The sequence below is a fragment of the Chlorocebus sabaeus genome, chromosome 22 (genome assembly GCF_047675955.1).
Source record: "Chlorocebus sabaeus isolate Y175 chromosome 22, mChlSab1.0.hap1, whole genome shotgun sequence".
NCBI classification, from domain to species: Eukaryota; Metazoa; Chordata; class Mammalia; order Primates; family Cercopithecidae; genus Chlorocebus; species Chlorocebus sabaeus.
Genome location: NC_132925.1, coordinates 77,280,941 through 77,298,642, shown reverse-complemented (window position 1 = coordinate 77,298,642; position 17,702 = coordinate 77,280,941). Strand labels below are relative to the sequence as shown.

The 17,702-nt window shown below is 38.5% G+C and overlaps 1 protein-coding gene across 13 annotated transcripts in view; it reads right to left on the bottom strand.

Moving 5' to 3' along the window:
- CADPS (calcium dependent secretion activator) overlaps positions 1-17,702 on the bottom strand; it is a 483,060-nt gene that overhangs the window by 83,768 nt on the left and 381,590 nt on the right. For 8 of the 13 annotated variants that reach the window (XM_073009971.1, XM_073009972.1, XM_073009973.1 and 5 more), the window contains 3 exons: positions 12,519-12,675; positions 11,602-11,743; positions 1,967-2,113 (listed from right to left, as the gene is read on the bottom strand). In XM_073009971.1, coding sequence (XP_072866072.1) covers positions 1,967-2,113; positions 11,602-11,743; positions 12,519-12,675 — 446 coding nt within the window. The remainder of the gene's footprint in view (positions 1-1,966; positions 2,114-11,601; positions 11,744-12,518; positions 12,676-17,702) is intronic. The other 5 variants (XM_073009975.1, XM_007984856.3, XM_007984859.3 and 2 more) reach the window with 1 other exon arrangement.

The following is a 17,702-nucleotide window of genomic DNA, read 5'->3' as shown; positions in this document are numbered from 1 at the left end:
AACTGGAATTATGAAAAGATATAGAATCAGGCATTTCCTGGTGGGTGATTGAGAATCCACGCCTTCTTTTCAGATACTGCCGTAAGCATTGTTCAAAAGTGGGGGAATGTGTTGTTTCTCTGTGAAAGTTCAGCCTTCCCCCTACCCCAACCTATGCTTGGGAAAAAGAAACCCCAACTTTGTCTAGTCTAAGCCCCGTTTTGGAACTGCATGGTTGTATGTTTTAAATCATTAAGTACATATGAATGCAATAATTGGTATTTATTACAACAACATTTTGACACCCATCTGGTTTCAGAGTTTCAAAAAATTCTTGTAGGGTTTTTTTTTCTTTGAAGAGCTTATTATTAAGTTTTGACATGAGGAAAAGAATATTTTCTTTTTATTTTTAAGATAAACTGTTAATGTTAAGGCAATAGCACCAAGATTATTTTGATTGCTGAGCAGTTACCAAAATGTGTTCCCACTCATGCCTTAATTAATTGAACGGAGACCATTATCTGCTTTATTACAATGTCTTGATTCATATCTTTTCAAAAACAATGTCACAGAGCATGCACAGAGGAAGATAAGAGAAGCTTTCTGATATTTTTAAATTTTTCACAGATACTACCTAATCTAATTTTTTCATATAGTCATCTTAGCATGAATATGATTTGTGTTCTTTTATGGATTTTTTTTCAGATATAAATTTTTGGAGGTTTTAATTTGCCTTTAAAAGAGAATCAGACACATTGACCATAGATTTCATTGTGAACTTGTGAGCAATTGTAGGTTGTAAAAATATTAGGCAGCTTTGGAGGAGCCAGATAGAGCAGTCATTTTAATGGTCTGTTCTCCACCTGGATTACTGCAAAAATAAAAATGCTGAGGGCCGTCTTGATGAATGTGATTCTGAGATTTCAAAACATCACTGCCAGTTTCAGACCATTTTTTATTCCTTTGATAATAACACTTCCCTTTGAAAATGTGCCAATTTATTCTTTCAAGAAAAAGCTTATCTGGCCTATAATTAGCTGTGGTCTAAGAAAAGGATCAAAGAAGGGTACAGAATCGCTAACCCTTGTTTCACTTATTAAATCATGCACGTGGTTCTAATTTCCCTGAGGTAGAATTTAGGGGTGCTCGATCTTCTTGCTAACCAAAAAAGCACAGAAGATTCATTTTCGAAGCTAGAAGAAATGGCTTCTCAACCCTCACTCGCCCAAACTGCTGGCTTTCAAGAAGTGGCCCATGCAACTCTGACATTCATGTGGATGAGTATATCAGATGATGTGGCTACCAAAAATTTAATTATTTGTTGTTTGAATCTTGGGTTTAGAGAATTATTGAACTTCTCATTACCTAGATCTCAAACCACCATATTGTATTGTGACCTTGGAAAGTACATAATACATTTTTTACATAACATTTACATGACTAAGGCTTGATCCATTCAGAAATTTTCATTTAGCCCTGAACATACTGTTACTATATCCTGCCATTTGCTGACACCAGAAATATGCTTTATGGTTTAAACATTCTCTAGGAATTTTTTATTTTTATTTTAAAAAAAACCACCCCAGATTCTAGGTAGGTGTGCTTCCTTCTTAGATTTGGATCAGGCCACAGATGACTGGCCAGCCCATCAAAGAGGTTTCCTCTACTATTTTTGGATGTCTAGCTCCTAAAGTCATGTCACCTGCCAAAAAGGGTAGAATCCTTTTGCAAAAGAATTCAGGAAGTGAAACATAGTCCTCCAGCATTCAGTGGGCGTAAGACAAATTGTTAGTGCTGTATATATAGCAAACATCTTACAAACATGATGTATGCCAGAAATAAACAATATTGTCTCTATATGATCAGCAAAATATGTCTAATTATCCATCTCCATCTCTGTTATATAGGATGTATAGAAATAAACAATACATATCCATGCCAAGATCACTTAAATTTAAATGAGATCTAATGTGAACTGAATACACACTCCGCATCATATATAGCAGCCATCCATGACGGTGCCGAAAAAGTAGGCATTTGTGGGATGCCTAGAGGGATGTTAACTGGTAGATTTGGTACTTTGGGAAGGTTCACATTGGGTAGGTTCACATTGGGTAGGTTACTGGTTAAACTCCTGTGGAAGAAACAGACAGAAAGAAAAAATACCATCACAGTGACAATGCAGATGTGGCAGAAGCACACGACAATTGTAAATAAATTGACCAAGTCCAGAGCAAGACAACAGCAAAAACTCAAGCGACACACTTCAGAAAGCAGCTTACAGATGGGAAGCTGTGGTGTGGCTCTGTATCCAGAGAAATGACAAAAATTAATGGAAAAAAAAATTAACCACACAGTGACTTAAAAGTGCGGACAGTTGCGGAGCACCCATACACAATGATCACATGCCTTTGGGAGGGGCCTTTGGTTTCCATATCCATTGCCATAAGAGTCTAGAACTTTTCTCATGCTAAGAACTTGAAGTTCCTGGAATTCTTGGTGTGGCTGGGGCTGGGGTTGCTGTGAAGTCACTGGGATTGATAGAAATGGTGGAGCGCTTCAATTTTCTTATTTTTAAAACAAATTATTGTTGATGGAGGCATATTTCTCAATCAGACATTAGATATCAAATAGAGTAGGAAGTTCACCCACATGGAGACACATATAATGGTGATGTACAGAAACCAAACTCTTTCCAACTGCTACTTCTAAAGACAGATATATGGGCAATGAGGTGTCAGTTGATGGTGAAATTACAAAATTGTATCAAGAAGAAGGATCAGATTTGAATAATTTTATAGAACATTTAAAGAAAATAGAAACTTTCTCTCCCAAACTAAGTTCAATAAAAATGCAGAAATGTTTATACACAGAAACAGAAACCAAGGAAATGAAAACAATCCCCAATTCAGCTCTTGTATTAGACTCTTTGACCAAAAGTGGATGTAAAACGTGGCTTTATATCATAACAGTTACCCTTGGAAGTGGGACAGGGACTGGGAGAAGGCATGACAGGGACTTCTGGAGAGGTCCTGCTTTTTGATCTGTGTGATAGCTTACATGGGTGTGTGTTCAATTTGTGAAAATTAATCAAGTTGTGTATTTTTCTGTAAAAAGTTAAAATAAGTTAAAAGTGACTAAAAAGTTAAAAATATTACCTCGTATCAGCCTTTTGTTTTTGGACAAAGATGGATCAACTGATGTGATGGAAGAGAGATGGATGGTTTTGTAAGTAGAGGGAGAAAATAAAACAAAACAAAACCCCCAATTTGAATCAACTGTATTTCTTTGGAAGGACTGTGTCATACACGGCTCCACAGGCTGGCACTGTGTGTCTCAGTAGTGGCATTTTAAGGGTGTTCCATCCAGCCAAAGTCACTGGCACGGTAGAGCCCAGCCTAACTCTGCATCTGAGAGGAGCCTTCCTGTTTAAGTGAAGTTGACAGCACTTTGGCAAAGAACTTGAGGTTCTCTTTTTGGATCTTGCAGGAGAAGAGCAAGTTTTGCCAAAGCAGCTCTGCCCTGGGCAAGCTGTGTTTGACTAACAGGACTCCTGCAAGAGCTGGAGCTGCCTCTGGGCTTGCTTGGGTGGGGAAGTGGGGGAGTAGGGGAGTAGGGGAGCGGGGGAGTAGGGGAGTGTGGGAGTTGGGGAATGGGGAAGTTGGGGGGTGGGGGAGTGGGGGTGGGTACATGCCTTCTGCTAAGTCAGAAATTCTGGACCTTGAAGATCACCTGAACGCCTGTCTCCCTCTAAAAACAAATTGTTCTTTCACAATGGCAATATAGCTCTGGCTCAAAGACTGAAAAACCTAGAATGCGAAATTGTCTACCTGGTATTCTCTTCCGTAATCAAAACAGGTGTCTCATAGATTTGTCCTTTACACCTCACGCTTTGGGAAAGCCAATTATACATCTCTACTTGAAACTAAAGGGTGCTCTTGTGGGAATGGTCAAGAAAAGATTAACTATATGACTATTAAATAGAAGGGAAAATGGAACTTTTCCTTTTATGTGTCTCTGTTTAACTGGGGAATTTGCCTTTGAATTCAGTCCCTGGTGGCTCTCAGTCTTAAACACTGCCATGTAACAAAACCGTTGGCGATTTCCACTGAGACATGTGTAAGCCTATATAAGCAAATGTGATCATTAAATGATACACACACTGAATAATGATCAAGGAATTAGAAGATCTTAGAGATGGCAGCCTGGAAAGTTAAAATGTCAATTCTGAGCAAATTAAAAGTAGCTAGGAGTGAATAACATACAAACGTATGCAAAAGCAATTTAATTTAAACATATTAGCGGGTGGCGGGTACACAAATTAGAAGCGAGCTTCATTTTGCACATGAAAATTAAAAAAAAACTTCTATTAATCAAAACATATTGTATTTGTAAAATATGACATTTCAGCTGGACTACTGCACTGGACTCATAGAAACATTTCCTTCATGTGACATTTTATAATGCTCTACTTTCAAAAGGATAAAACATGCTTGATATTTCTGCTCTTAGAAAAATAATGTAGTGTATTACTAGTGTTACTAATACTTCATTTGGATATTAACATAAATAATCAAGGAGGTAATTCTAAGCATAATATTTTACTAATATACATGTGAAAAGGGGGAATTTTCAAGTAGCACTTAGTTCCAATGAGGCTCCTGGAACTGCTGATGACTATAATGAATTATTGCTTTAAAGAGGGCTCTTTTAGCAGCTACCTTAAAACAAGTTAGTCATGCATCTCTGAGAGAATCATAATTGGATATCTCTGGATAGTACAAGAAGTATGAATTGCAATCCTAACAACTTGTACGCATTAAAATTTACACTCTTTCATTCGTTTTGGGGACTCTTGAAAAAGAATAGCTTCCATTTAGGCCAAAGTGCCCATCCGTGGATGGTTTAGAAACATTCTCATCTACTCATTCTTACATGGATGAATGTCACAGATGTGCGCACATCTCATCACTTCTATGGATGGAAATGAGTGGAGGTGAAGTCATTCCTGCTTCTAGAATTGATTCTAATCAAGACACTGACTCCACGCAGAAGGGATATTGTTGTGTCTTTCTCAAAGATTTCGACTTTAGATTTAAGGATTGGGTTGGGTTTAAGACACAAAATGCCTTCTACTTTTATGAATCAGTTGTTGCATGCATATATGCAGTACATCTTGTCTTTTCTTAGTGCTTTGAGGACTGAAGCCTCTGTCAGTATTTGTTCTTAGGTCCAATGCCTGCTTTGGGGCAGGAGCACTCTCCAATATCTTCCTAGAATCTAGAGCAGTATTTTATAATCTTTTACTCATTATCATCCTGCCTCACAACTTCCTTCTCCATGAAAATTTAATACCACAGATATATAGAATATCTGTTTATGTACTATATGTAGATCCGTGCTTTATATGTAAAAAGAGTAAGATGTTTTTAAGCCCCGCCCTCTCTCCCGAGTCAATTTTCACCAACTTATGGGCTGTAAAGCCCCCATTGAGAATGTATCACCTACAGAAAAAATTTCAGACTTCATGGGACTTTAGAATCTCCCAAACATCTCTCCAACTTTATGGCTTGCCTTTATTATAATCCATGCTGGCAAAAACTCAGCGTTTGCATGCTCTGCCTCCCTCGTATTTCTACCTTTGGACATCTTCTTTCCCAGCATTCCTACCCCTTTTGAAATCTTGCCCTCAAGCTATGCTTTCCATGACGCCTTAGTGGAAATTGATTCCCCTCTACTCTTATGTCCTCATAACTTTTCCTTATGGTATTTGTAAATTTGTACATTGGCAAATAAAGTCATTTTTCTTTTTTCATAATTTTGACATTTCATAAAGTCATTTTTCTTGTGTGTATGTTGCTCAGACCCAACTAGATTGAGACCCTCATCTGGGGAAACATCCCCATAGTTTTCCCATTACATCCTTATAATTTTCAGCCTGTGTGGGTTCTTTAACAAATATGGCAATTAATCAACAAACATTTATTGAGTACCTGTTATGTTCCAGGCCCTGTTGTAGGTATTAGGGAGGCAATGATGATCAAATGTGTATATGTGTCTGAATATGGAGAGTGATATTTTCAGGAATGTTAGTTTTAGAAAAGCTTTGGTTATTCAAAGTCCTTGTTTGACAAAGTAGGACACTGAACCTCAGGGACGTGAACTGAGGGAGGATCTCAACCCAGAAAACTTGGTGGCCCAAGATAACCCAGCAAATTATTGGCAGAATCGTGAGATGTGACACCAAGTACATTACTTGTCTATTTGACACCGGGCCACCTGCATATTGCTAAGGTGTCTTTGGTCTGATTGTTTATTATCAGTAAGATGATTGATATGCTAATATGTTTCACCATAGTAACAATTTTACTACATATGTCTCTTATGGCATTATGTTTTATATCTTAAATATACACAATAAAACTTATTTTCAAAAAAGATATTGATGGCCGGGTGTGGTGGCTCACGCCTGCAATCCCAGCACTTTGGTAGGTCAAGGCTGGTGGATCATGAGGTCAGGAGATCGAGACCATCCTAGCTAACACGGTGAAACCCCGTCTCCACTAAAAATACAAAAAATTAGCCAGGCGTGGTGGCGGGCACCTGTAGTCCCAGCTACTCAGGAGGCTGAGGCAGGAGAATCGCTTGAACCTGGGAGGTGGAGCTTTCAGTGAGCCGAGATAGCGCCACTGTACTCCAGCCTGGGCAACAGAGTAAGACTCCGTCTCAAAAAAAAAAAAAAAAAAAAAAAAAAGATATTGACATCTATGACTATTTGGAAAGTGACATTTAAAAATACTTTTTGTATGCATATCTGAGGCAGAGTGAGAAAGTGCATTTTGAGAAATGAGAATCTTGGATTTTACAGTGTGCATATATTAAGAAGCAGTGTTTAATTCTACCATTCAGAGCTGATGCAGGGCAAGTAAGCCCCAAAGTAGTGCTTAGCCCATGAGGGTTCTTGGCTTCACCCAGGAGAGAATTCAAGGGTGAACTGATATTATTGAAGTGGTAGTGTAAAAACTCCGGTGGTATTACAGTGCTGTGACTGCTCCTGCAGAGTAGGGCTTTCCCACAGGCAGTGTGCTTAGAGTAGCAGCTCAGGGCAGTTGTGTAGTCATATTTACACATGCTGTTAATTACATGTAGATTAAGGAGAGGTTTATGTAAGATATTTCTAGGCAAAGGGTAGTAACATCTGGGTCATCAGGTCATTGACATGGAAATGAGCAGTAACTCCATGGCAATGGTAAACTGACATGGCACACTGGTGGGCATGTCTTATGGAAAGCCACTTTTGCCCCATCCTTGTTTTAGCTAGTTCTCAATTTGGTCTGGTTTCTGAACCCCATGTCCAGGGTTAAGTCCTTGCTCTTACCTCAGGGCAGTCCTAACCTGAAGTGGACAACCATGTAGCCAAGGATTCCCCATGCTTGGAGGTGTTTAAGTAAAGATTGAGTGACCACCTGTCAGGGAAAAGGTAGTAGGCAAGGGTGGCGGAGGTACTAGACTCGGTAAGACTTTGAATGAGTTGCTTTCTAGGTTTTCTTTCATACTGAAGGCCACCATGGCTTATTACCAATGAGCTAACACTGAAGAGTTGATGGAAATGTCCATTTCTCGTTAGGACCAAAACCTCTTATTCACAGCTGCCAGAAGGATTGTGAGCAACCTGCCCAACTGTGAGTGGTGACCCTACTATATGTCCTGGTGGAAACCAATGAGAGGGCCACGGGCTCCAGATTTTATTGACACCTTGGGACTGTCTTTGAGAAGCTGACTATCTTCAGCTGTGGTTAGAAGCAATGAGATGACATTTTCCACCAATTCATAGAGATTCTAACCATGACTGTGTCTGGCTTAATGGAAACAGAGATGTAGCCTCCTTTTTCTCTTTTTGAAGAGGTGGAAGACTGTCTTTTTAGGGAAAGGCTGCCATAGGACTCAGCCATTTTACCCTTTCCATCAAATAACTTCAGTTATTTTTGTTGTTGTTGTTTTCGTTGTTCATCTTAAATAACCTCAATTGTAACAAGCTTAAATGATGATATCTCTATTTTCTTTTACAGGGCCATATTTTGAAATAAGCAAATCTGAAGGATAAAGAATATTTTTAATTCCCTTTTTAGCAAACTCAATACATCAGTAGTATTTTCTTGTCAGATTGCTATTTTTCTTCAGTATTTTGAATGCTAGTTATTTTGAAGTAAACATTATAATGCATTTCTCATTTTACTTATAACCAGGTGCTTATAAATTTTGAAAAGTAGAAGAACAGAACTATTTGAGGATAACAATTGTTTGAAAGAAAGGCTCTGTGTGTGTATGTATGTGTGTATTGGAAGATTATGTGGTAAAAATGGAAAACACTGAGCAAACTAAATCTATTTACCTAAGTTAGTTTCTTGTTTTGGGGTGAGCTTGATGAGAAGTATGCCAAAAAGATCATTCTTCACTTGGAAAAAAAATCCAAGAAAAGAAATGAATCTGCCTCTTCATCAACCCATCAATAAGTATTCAGATGGAAGTTCACATTTTATTTCTATTCACATGGTAGGAAGCATAGAGAGACTCACTCCTCTTAGCACATAACATGTCTCCAAGCTCTTTTTTACACTCCATTTTATTCCATTCTGCAAAGCTGTCCCATGGCATCCATACTCTGTTTAAAAATTGGCTGAGATAATGTGTGTGGTAGCTTGTATTTTAGTTAGCACTGTTTTTGTTTGTTTGTTTGTTTGTTTTGTAAAAATACAAATAGGGTCTCACTCTATCACCCCAGGCTGGAGTACAGTGGCAGGATCATGGCTCACTGCAACCTTGAACTCCTGGGCTCAAGCAATCCTCCCACCTCAGCCTCCTGAGTAGCTTGGACTACATGCTGCGCCACCATGCCTGGCTACTTTTTTATTTTGTAGAGATGAAGTCTGGTAATGTTGCCCAGGCTGGTCTTGAACTCCTGGCCTCAAGTGATCCTCTCGCCTTGGCCCCACAAAGTGTTGGGATTACAAGTGTGAACCACCACACCCAGCCCTTAGTTGGCACTTTAAAAGATCTCCACGTACTCTGAAAGGCATATACTATTTAGCAGGAATTGAACAAATCACAATCATATTCACTAACAGCACAATTTTGGATAGCAAAAAAGCTACTAAAAAACACACACATATCTGCATAATTCTCAGGTTATTATTCACAACTATTATTCCTTTATTCACAATTTGCAGACCTTTAAATTGCCCATGCAAGGGTTCAAATTTTATTTTTTTAATTGGTAAAAAAATTCCCAAGAAAGCATTCCTAGACTAAGACTTTCAGGTATGAAGATGATTTTGAGTCTATCTTTATTTCTGATAGTATTAAGAATATTTAATGCCCCCAAAGAAGTAGCACTCCTGTGTTTAACTTTTTTTTCTTTTTCTTTCTTTTTTTTTTTTTTTTTTTGAGATGGAGTCTCGCTCTGTCACCTAGGCTGGAGTGCAGTGGAGTGATCTTGGCTCACCGCAACCTCCGACTCCGGGGTTCACTCCATTCTCCTGCCTCAGCCTCCCGAGTAGCTGGGACTACAGGTGCCTGCCACCACACCTGGCTAATTTTTTGTATTTTTAGTAGAGACGGGGTTTCACCGTATTAGCCAGGATGATCTCCATCTCCTGGCCTTGTGATCCGCCCGCCTTGGCCTCCCAAAGTGCTAGGATTACAGGCGTGAGTCACTGCACCCGGCCGTGTTTGACTTTTAAGAAATTTAACAGATTATAAAATGACTTAGTGACATTATCACAAGGTTTTACAACAATTCTCAGACACCGGATAGGCACATTTTGAAAACTTCAGTTTTGCAGGGGAGCAAACAAGTTCATAGAGATTTGAACCCTTGACTTCTGGCTAGTAAATGGAAGACGGGGCACTAAACCTAGGGCTCTTCAAGGAATAGTGAAGGATACCAATCGTTCTCTTCCATGTGTGTTACTAGTAGTAGTCTCTGTATTTAAATGCAAGTAAGTAAATGTTATTTCAAGACCACTGTTATTTTAAAATGTAAATTTTACTCATTTTAACATTTTCCTCTTAATAGCTATTGTCCCACACAACTGTCTTGATTGTATTGAGCATTAAAAAAAAATAAAGTCTCTCATTAATAACTTTCCATCAAGGGACCCAGTTCTATCCTCATGAGTTAAAAGTCAGTAGGGCCATATTAAGAGACTGTTATAAACTGGAGAATAACAAACTAAAATTTAAATTTCTTGGTATTCGCAAAGGAAGAGCTACTGGTTATTAACCTCCTCTCAATAGGGAAACTTCTCTTGTGGCTCAGATGTGGAAGGGGGGCATAAAAGCCTATTTTGCATTAATTTATCAGTGAGAGCCTTATACAGTATAACATTAGAGGAGGGTCTCAGTTCAGAAAACTGCCTTAAAATAGGCTGCAAGTCAACGCTTTCAAACTGAGGAAGGCCTCATGAATATTTGTTCTGGAGTTCCTAAAATGTGCTTGTAACATCCGTCTACTTTACTCCATACTGTTCGCTGCATCCCAAAGATGTAAAAGACTAGCATGAACAAAATGATTTCCTTTAAAAAAAAAAAAAAAAAATGAAAGAAACTAATCTAATAGGGCAAATCCAACACTAGGCTTTACTGGAGCTTTTCAAACCATCAAACCATAACCACCAAACTCTCCATATAGGAGTCTCTAGTTTTTCAGAAAGGGGAGTCTGAGACTGACCCTCTGGAACCTCAAGTCAAGCCCTCTTCCCATCTGGGGAATGGAGATGGCACCAAGCCTGCCAAACATTTTCAAATAAGACCTAAAATTTGCCAAGCATTTGTGGAAATTGGCAAACTTGCAACCCACAAGATTTCCCATAATTTATCCTGCAGGGTATATGTCCCATTTAAAAAAAAGCACACTGTGGTCAAATACTTTTAGGAAAATCTGGGTTAAACAGAGTTACACAAAATTCTAGGTCAGTGGAGTAGGTATTGTTTCCTAAACATACTTGGCCATAAAGGTTTCTTTAAAAGGTGCATCTAAAAGGCCTAGACCAGGGAATGGCAAACTATGAACCTGTTTTGTTAACAAAGTTTCATTGGAACACAGCTACCCTCATTCTTTTACATACTGTCTATGACTGTTTTCATGCTTTCACACTACAGTGACAGAGTTGAGTTGTGACAGAGATTATGCGGCTCCAAAAGCCTAAGTATATATTATACGGCCTTTTGTAGAAAAAGTTTGCTGACCTCCCTGCCTAGACCCCTACCAAACACACTTTGGGAAACACTGATTCCTAGAGATAACACGATTAGAGTAAGACATACCACACAAATATCACAGCCAAGTTTATATTCCTTCTTCCTTATTTATCTTGTGCAATAAGAGATTTCATTTCATAAAATATTTTTTCAACCTCTTCCTGCACCCTGCCCACCTCCTCCATCCCCCACCCTCCTGCCATTTGGGCAAGGAAGCTATGAGCATCATAGTAGAAGAAATGTATGGTGTTTCTCTCTGCCTGTACTGACAATGAAACCCATATGACATCATTAATCCATTTCTGTATTACTCTCCAGCCATTTGTACCCAAACTCTGATGGTATCAAAAAAGGTTTCCTTACTTGACTGGTTCCCATGACTCCCGCTCAAAGCCCCTGTGAATGGATTGTGCAATTGAGGACTCCATCAGATCCACATATCTAACAACAAGTGGGGCAAACAGGTCTTGCAGGTGTTTGTGAAATTTTCCATTGCGCAAATTATCTAGGACAGATAAGCAAAAGCTTGTTAAGAACCCACAGCTACTTTATCAATGTACAACACACACATACAGAAGATTGATTGTCTTCTACATTAAATATACTGCTTCTAAGGAAGCCAAAAAGAGAAGAGAAGGAAAAAAGTACATAAAAACATTGAAATGGAATTCAAAAACACTTTACCCCTTGGTATTGATCTTCTAAAAGCAAAAATGATCACGCTACTTTAAGAAACAACAAAAACAACAATTCGCACCATTTTTTTTTTTCTGTTTTCCTTGCACCCACTTCCCTTCCTCCCATTAAGTTACTAGGAAGAAAGAACATTCTTTATACTCTGCCCTCCTTCATCACCCTCTCTGGGGAGGAAGGTCTATTTTATGGCTGTTGTTGCTATAACATAGTTCTGAAATGCTTGACATGTTATTCAGCTGGATTTTTTTTTTCATCTAGAAAGCATCTTTTGATAAAAATTGCAAAATATGAAGAGGTTAATTAATTTGAGAGCCAATAAAATATACAAAAAATGGATGCCTCTTCTCACATTACTCTCAGGTTATTCTGTCTAGTTAAGAGAGAGCTTCCCTAGAACAGGACACTTTTTGGAAGAAAGGGAATATCCTTCAGATGTATGTTTCTTTTTTGGGGTGGGGGGTTAACAATAATAAAACCATGAAGAATTATGTCAAGCCTGTAGTCTGCTTGGGATAAAGACATCTTAGCAATCGGTTTATCTGCACACTACTTAGGAAAGTCAAACAGTCAAAGATAATACATACAGTCAGTACGGAGAAAATCATTCAGCAGCTGAAACAGTGGAAAACTGTCCCATGTATCTGGAGGTTGCACCTCTAAGGCTGCATCCATGTCTACTGCAAAGAGTGACAGGAACGTCTCTGCATGCTCCACCATTAAATCTGACCACCACGCAAAGGCCTTTGAAATTTGGCAGAAAAACAACAGACAAAGAGGTGATGAGGTTCTTTCTCGGACATAAGATGTGAACTCTAGCCCTCACTTTTCAAAATTAATGGTGCATCCAGCAGGGTTTGGTAATTTTATTGTAAAGAGAACAGAATTTTTGATACAATTTGGGCGCTAAGTGTCTAAGGCAGTGCTTTGTGTGATTCCAGGCCTGCCATAGAGAGCCTTTATTCTGACCTGTGGGTCAGAGGATGCTGCAGTAGAAATGACAGACGTGGAATATCTGTTCAATTTACAATAACTCAGTACGTTTTGAGTCATGCTCTTTGTCATTGCTGTTGGCTAGTTCTTGCTCTAAGGTATTAAAATCTGGGAGTTTCTTCACTGTGTTTATGGGTTTTCTGCTGGTCTAACTTGAAAATTTGCAATTATTGTTCACTTATATCTACATATCTGGGGCTTGTCTATGGTCTCATACAAAAACTCAAGAACTCACGTTTCCTATACATTGGAAATGTTACTCCTATTTCATACTAAGTCAAAGAAAACCATTGTTGCAATTGTCACAAAACTTTTGAGTTGAAATCTTTTTAAGCAAGGAGCCTTTGGTTTTGTATCCAGTCTGGAGGAAAGATCAGGCTTAGGCTAGAAAACACTGAGTAAGATCAGGACTTATTTTTCTGGGGGTTGGAGACATATGTACATTGAAAACCAAAAAATATCAGTGAAGTAACTCATTTTCATGCACATGGGCCCTTGGAAATCATTGTGCGGGGTCTCAGGGGGTGACATTCACATCAGACTGAGCCAGATGTGAATTCAATTTAAAGGCATGCATGCATGTTGACTAATCATTTCTGGCAGGGAGCATGCAGAATGAGTGGCAGTGTCAACAGGCCCTGTTTTGCCGATTTCAAAGAGAGCAGAAAAACAAAAACAAATTGCCAGCCCCTTCTGGTCCCCCACATCCCCATTCAATGCTGCAAAGTATTTACATTGGAAACACTTTCCGGAGCATTCACCAAAAAAAGATGGGAAGGCATTTGAAAATATGAAAGATGATTATGGAAATAATTCCATAAATGAAAGGGTTTGTTCAATGACCAAGCTCTTTTGTGATCTATTAGTTATTAGAGGGATATTCTAACAGCCACTAGGAGGCAGAATAGGGGTCCACCTCTCTTCTTTCACCAGATTTCACTTTACTTACTTCTCCTTTATCAACATGTGGCTGGTTTGCAAATTAAATGAAAAAAATCAAGTCATGGACCATTCTGCAAGGTTGGCTTGGCTGGAAATAGACACCTGCTGTTTCCATTTTAATTTACAGTAAAACCTCACTGATTCAGAGTAATGGGAGAGGGGAGATGCTGGCCTGTCAGCAGAAAAAGCCTAACTTATTGGACTTTCTAAAAAGAGATATCCTTTTACTGTTTTTGAATGTAGCCTATAAATGGACACTAAAGTAAAAAGTATTCATTAAGTCTACATTAGTTATTAATGCATCATAAGTGTAAAAGTTTTTTATAGGTAAGTTGACTTATAAATTGAAGTCAAAGAAACAGTAGATTTAATTTCATAGATCCTAAGATGGAAAAAGGGTATTGGATTCCTCTAACTTGTAAGAAGAGTCATTAGAATTTCCTGAGAAAGTTGAGATCAAGTCAAATATATTACATAAGAAAAATTTAAAAAGTCACATCTGCAATTGAATTGTCACAGATTCCAATATTTGAGTCTGAACCGATGAGGTTTTATTGTAGTTTTACCACCTGCAGATGAGAGCCCTGGGGTTTAGGGCTTACTCCACTGATTACCTAGCTAAGTCCAGTAGATAAAGTAGCCCTCCATGCCACCCCCAGAACTTTCCCAGCCACCAGTCTTTTAGGCAGAGACCATCTAAATCCTGGAACTTGCTGGATGAAGTTCCATCTCCACCCCTATATGGAAGGCTGATTCTCATCAATCCTGATTCCAGATATTTGAAAAATTCACATAGGTACACTAAATGTTGGCTAGTACTTATTCTTCAGTTATTCAACTAACTTTACATCTTCAGGATGAGTCCAAGAAAAGTTACTGGGAAGATTGAGTTGCCTCCCCAGACACAATTTGCCCTAGAATGACAGGAAAAAACAAAACAAAACAAAAAAACGAAGCTTGAATGTTTGAAATTAAAAGTTTCTTAAGTTTCTTAACCCAATCTCGTATCTGGCTCTCATCAGCAATTTTTTTTTTTTTTGAGACGGAGTTTTGCTCTTGTTACCCAGGCTGGAGTGCAATGGTGTGATCTTGGCTCACTGCAACCCCCGCCTCAGCCTCCTGACTAGCTGGAATTACAGGTGCCTGCCACCATACCTGGCTTTTTTTTTTTTTTTTTTTTTTTTTTTTTTGTATTTTTAGTAGAGATGGGGTTTCAACATGTTGGTTAGGTTGGTCTCAAACTCCTGGCCTCAGGTGGTCTGCCTGCCTCGGCCTCCCAAAGTGCTGGGATTACAGACATGAACCACCGTGCAGGACCTCTTACCAAATTTTTTACTTAAAAGTTGCAAACCAGAGGTCATAAGAAGTGTCACTTCTACGATCTATAGAGAATTTAGTCCCTCATTGTAATTTAATATATTATTGAGCAACTATTTACTATCCTTGCATTAATAATCATTTAGATATTAATAGCCCTGCAAAGAATGATGACTACTGTTGTATGAATCATTGCTACTGGAGTCTGGTAGAACAGTTTAGGTATCTAGTGAACCAAGAGAATTTAAAGTTGGGGACTGTAGAATAAGTGAGGATCAGAACTATTTTTGTACATTCAAGGAATTCTTTTCAAAACCCTGTAATCAAACCTGACTCTCCAAGAAGAACAAAATCATTCTAGCAAGGGCAGCAACAGCCAGAAAGCCAAAGTGTAATTCCAATTAAATGAACAGAATCTGTGTGACTGGGTTGGGAAAGGCCAGGCTTAAAAAATATTTATTTTATGCTTGCTCACACAGGTGAATGCTATTTTTGTACTTGAGCTAACTCACAATGTTCATGGGCATCTAAAGTCTTATAAACCTTTTCCAAAGACAATAAGGAGAATAAGGAGTTATACTTTGGCTACTAAATACTTACCCAGAGTTTTTCATTATTCAAAGACAAAGATGTGTGCTTTAGGGGTACAGTCTACATCAGAAGCACTGTATATTTTGCACACAAACTAACATGTATATATGTACTCATCTAGATACCACAATACATATATACATATACATACGTATACATAGAGAGAGATTGGGAAGGTGTAGCAATCATACATGAAGGCATAATTTGTGTGTGTATGTTTGTGAATAGATTAGACTCTGGAAACAGAGTTAAGCTGCAATTAAGAGATAAATGTGACCACTGCTACCATATACTGCATGTGTGTACATACGATGTATTCTTAGCTGGAGAGATTTCTTTCCTTGGGACATTTAATTACTTTATCTTGGAATTTAAAATGTCTTTAAGGATTTTTTTTTTTTAGGTGGAGGAGGTAAGCCTACTAGTTACTTTGATTTGAGTGATACCAACAAACAGCATGGCCACACAGCCAAGATCCAAGCTTAGGATTTAGTCTTTTTTTTCTTTTTTTCTTTTTTTTTTTTTAGTTTACTGAGCACCCAGAGAACATGGTAGTGAGTATTGATCGGTAGAAAACAATTGTCGTACTTTTTCTTCTGGGAAAGAAAAAACCCATGTTCAGTGTGCCAGAGGTAATGCTATGTCTTCTACTGTACTCCAGCCAGTCTTGACCCTGGTTGTACACTGGAATCACCTGGGCAGCTTTTAAAAATTACCCATGCTCAGCACCTCCCTGGAAGATTCCAATAAATTGAGCTGGGGCAAGACCTGGGGATCTGAATTTTCAAGAGCTGTCCACGTGATTTCAATCTGTAAGTGAAAGTTGAGAACAGGTGGTAGTGCCTTTCTGGTCCACTGCACTTTGAAATGAATCTGTTCTCAACACATTCTGTTTATTCTATTCATTTGGTACTTTCCACACAGGTTTTGTCACTTTGATAATTAGATATTCTTATATTTTGTTTCCTTAGCAATTTGTTCCTAGCAACACAAGAGCCAGCCTTTGTGGGGTGCTCACTTTGTGCTGGGCATAACACCAGTTGCTTTACTGAACATGGCCTTCCACTCTAACAATGACCATCTATTGTTGTCTACACTTTACAGGATGAGAGAAGTTATCCTGGAAGAGAAGAGGCAAAGCTGGGATTCAAAGTCAAACTTCTCTGGCACAGAGCCTAAGCTCCTGGACACCCTGTGTTCTGTTGTTTGAAGGACAGGCTGTCCTATGCCTAGTTGTCTTTCAAAAAGCACCAAGGTAGTTGCCTCGCTGCTCAGCAGATAGAAGATGCCCAATAGGTAGCTTTTGATTGATGGAGAATATTTTGTGATTGGGTAAAATTATTAATTTTGGAAAGAATTCTGTACATTTATCTAAAAGAAAATTTGGTCTCAGGCACTCCAAAGTATGCTGAAGTTTTCATTACTAAGTTTTAAAGTTGGTAATGGGAATTGAGTTGATGTCTACCCTATTTATTTGCTTGGAATGGCTTTTGAATATATAAGATTAAAACATTTTGTGATGATGGTTATTAGGGCAGTTTAGGATAAGGATTAACACAGTGAAAAAGGGCTTTTTGGAAAAGTGAAACGTGCCTTGTTTAGCATATAAGCCCTCCTTTGGTGTTTCTTTTGAGTAATTTAGAAAAATATACATCCTTTCTTAGCCCTTAGCAGCCTCCAAAAATAACTTGATTATAAATCAAGTATATCTGTCATTTTTCTTCTCCTCTGATTCACTTAAAAGCACAATTGTGACTGAGAAAACTGTCCTCTTTGTATTTATGTCTTCAAGAATGTGTGGGTTTTGTCCAGCATCATGGGAAGAGCCTCAACCACTCAGATCAGAGGAGGGCAGGCCGGAGCCCCTCCATGCCTCTGGAGATGACTTTGAAGACACCTGAGAAGAACACACTTACCATCACTGGAAC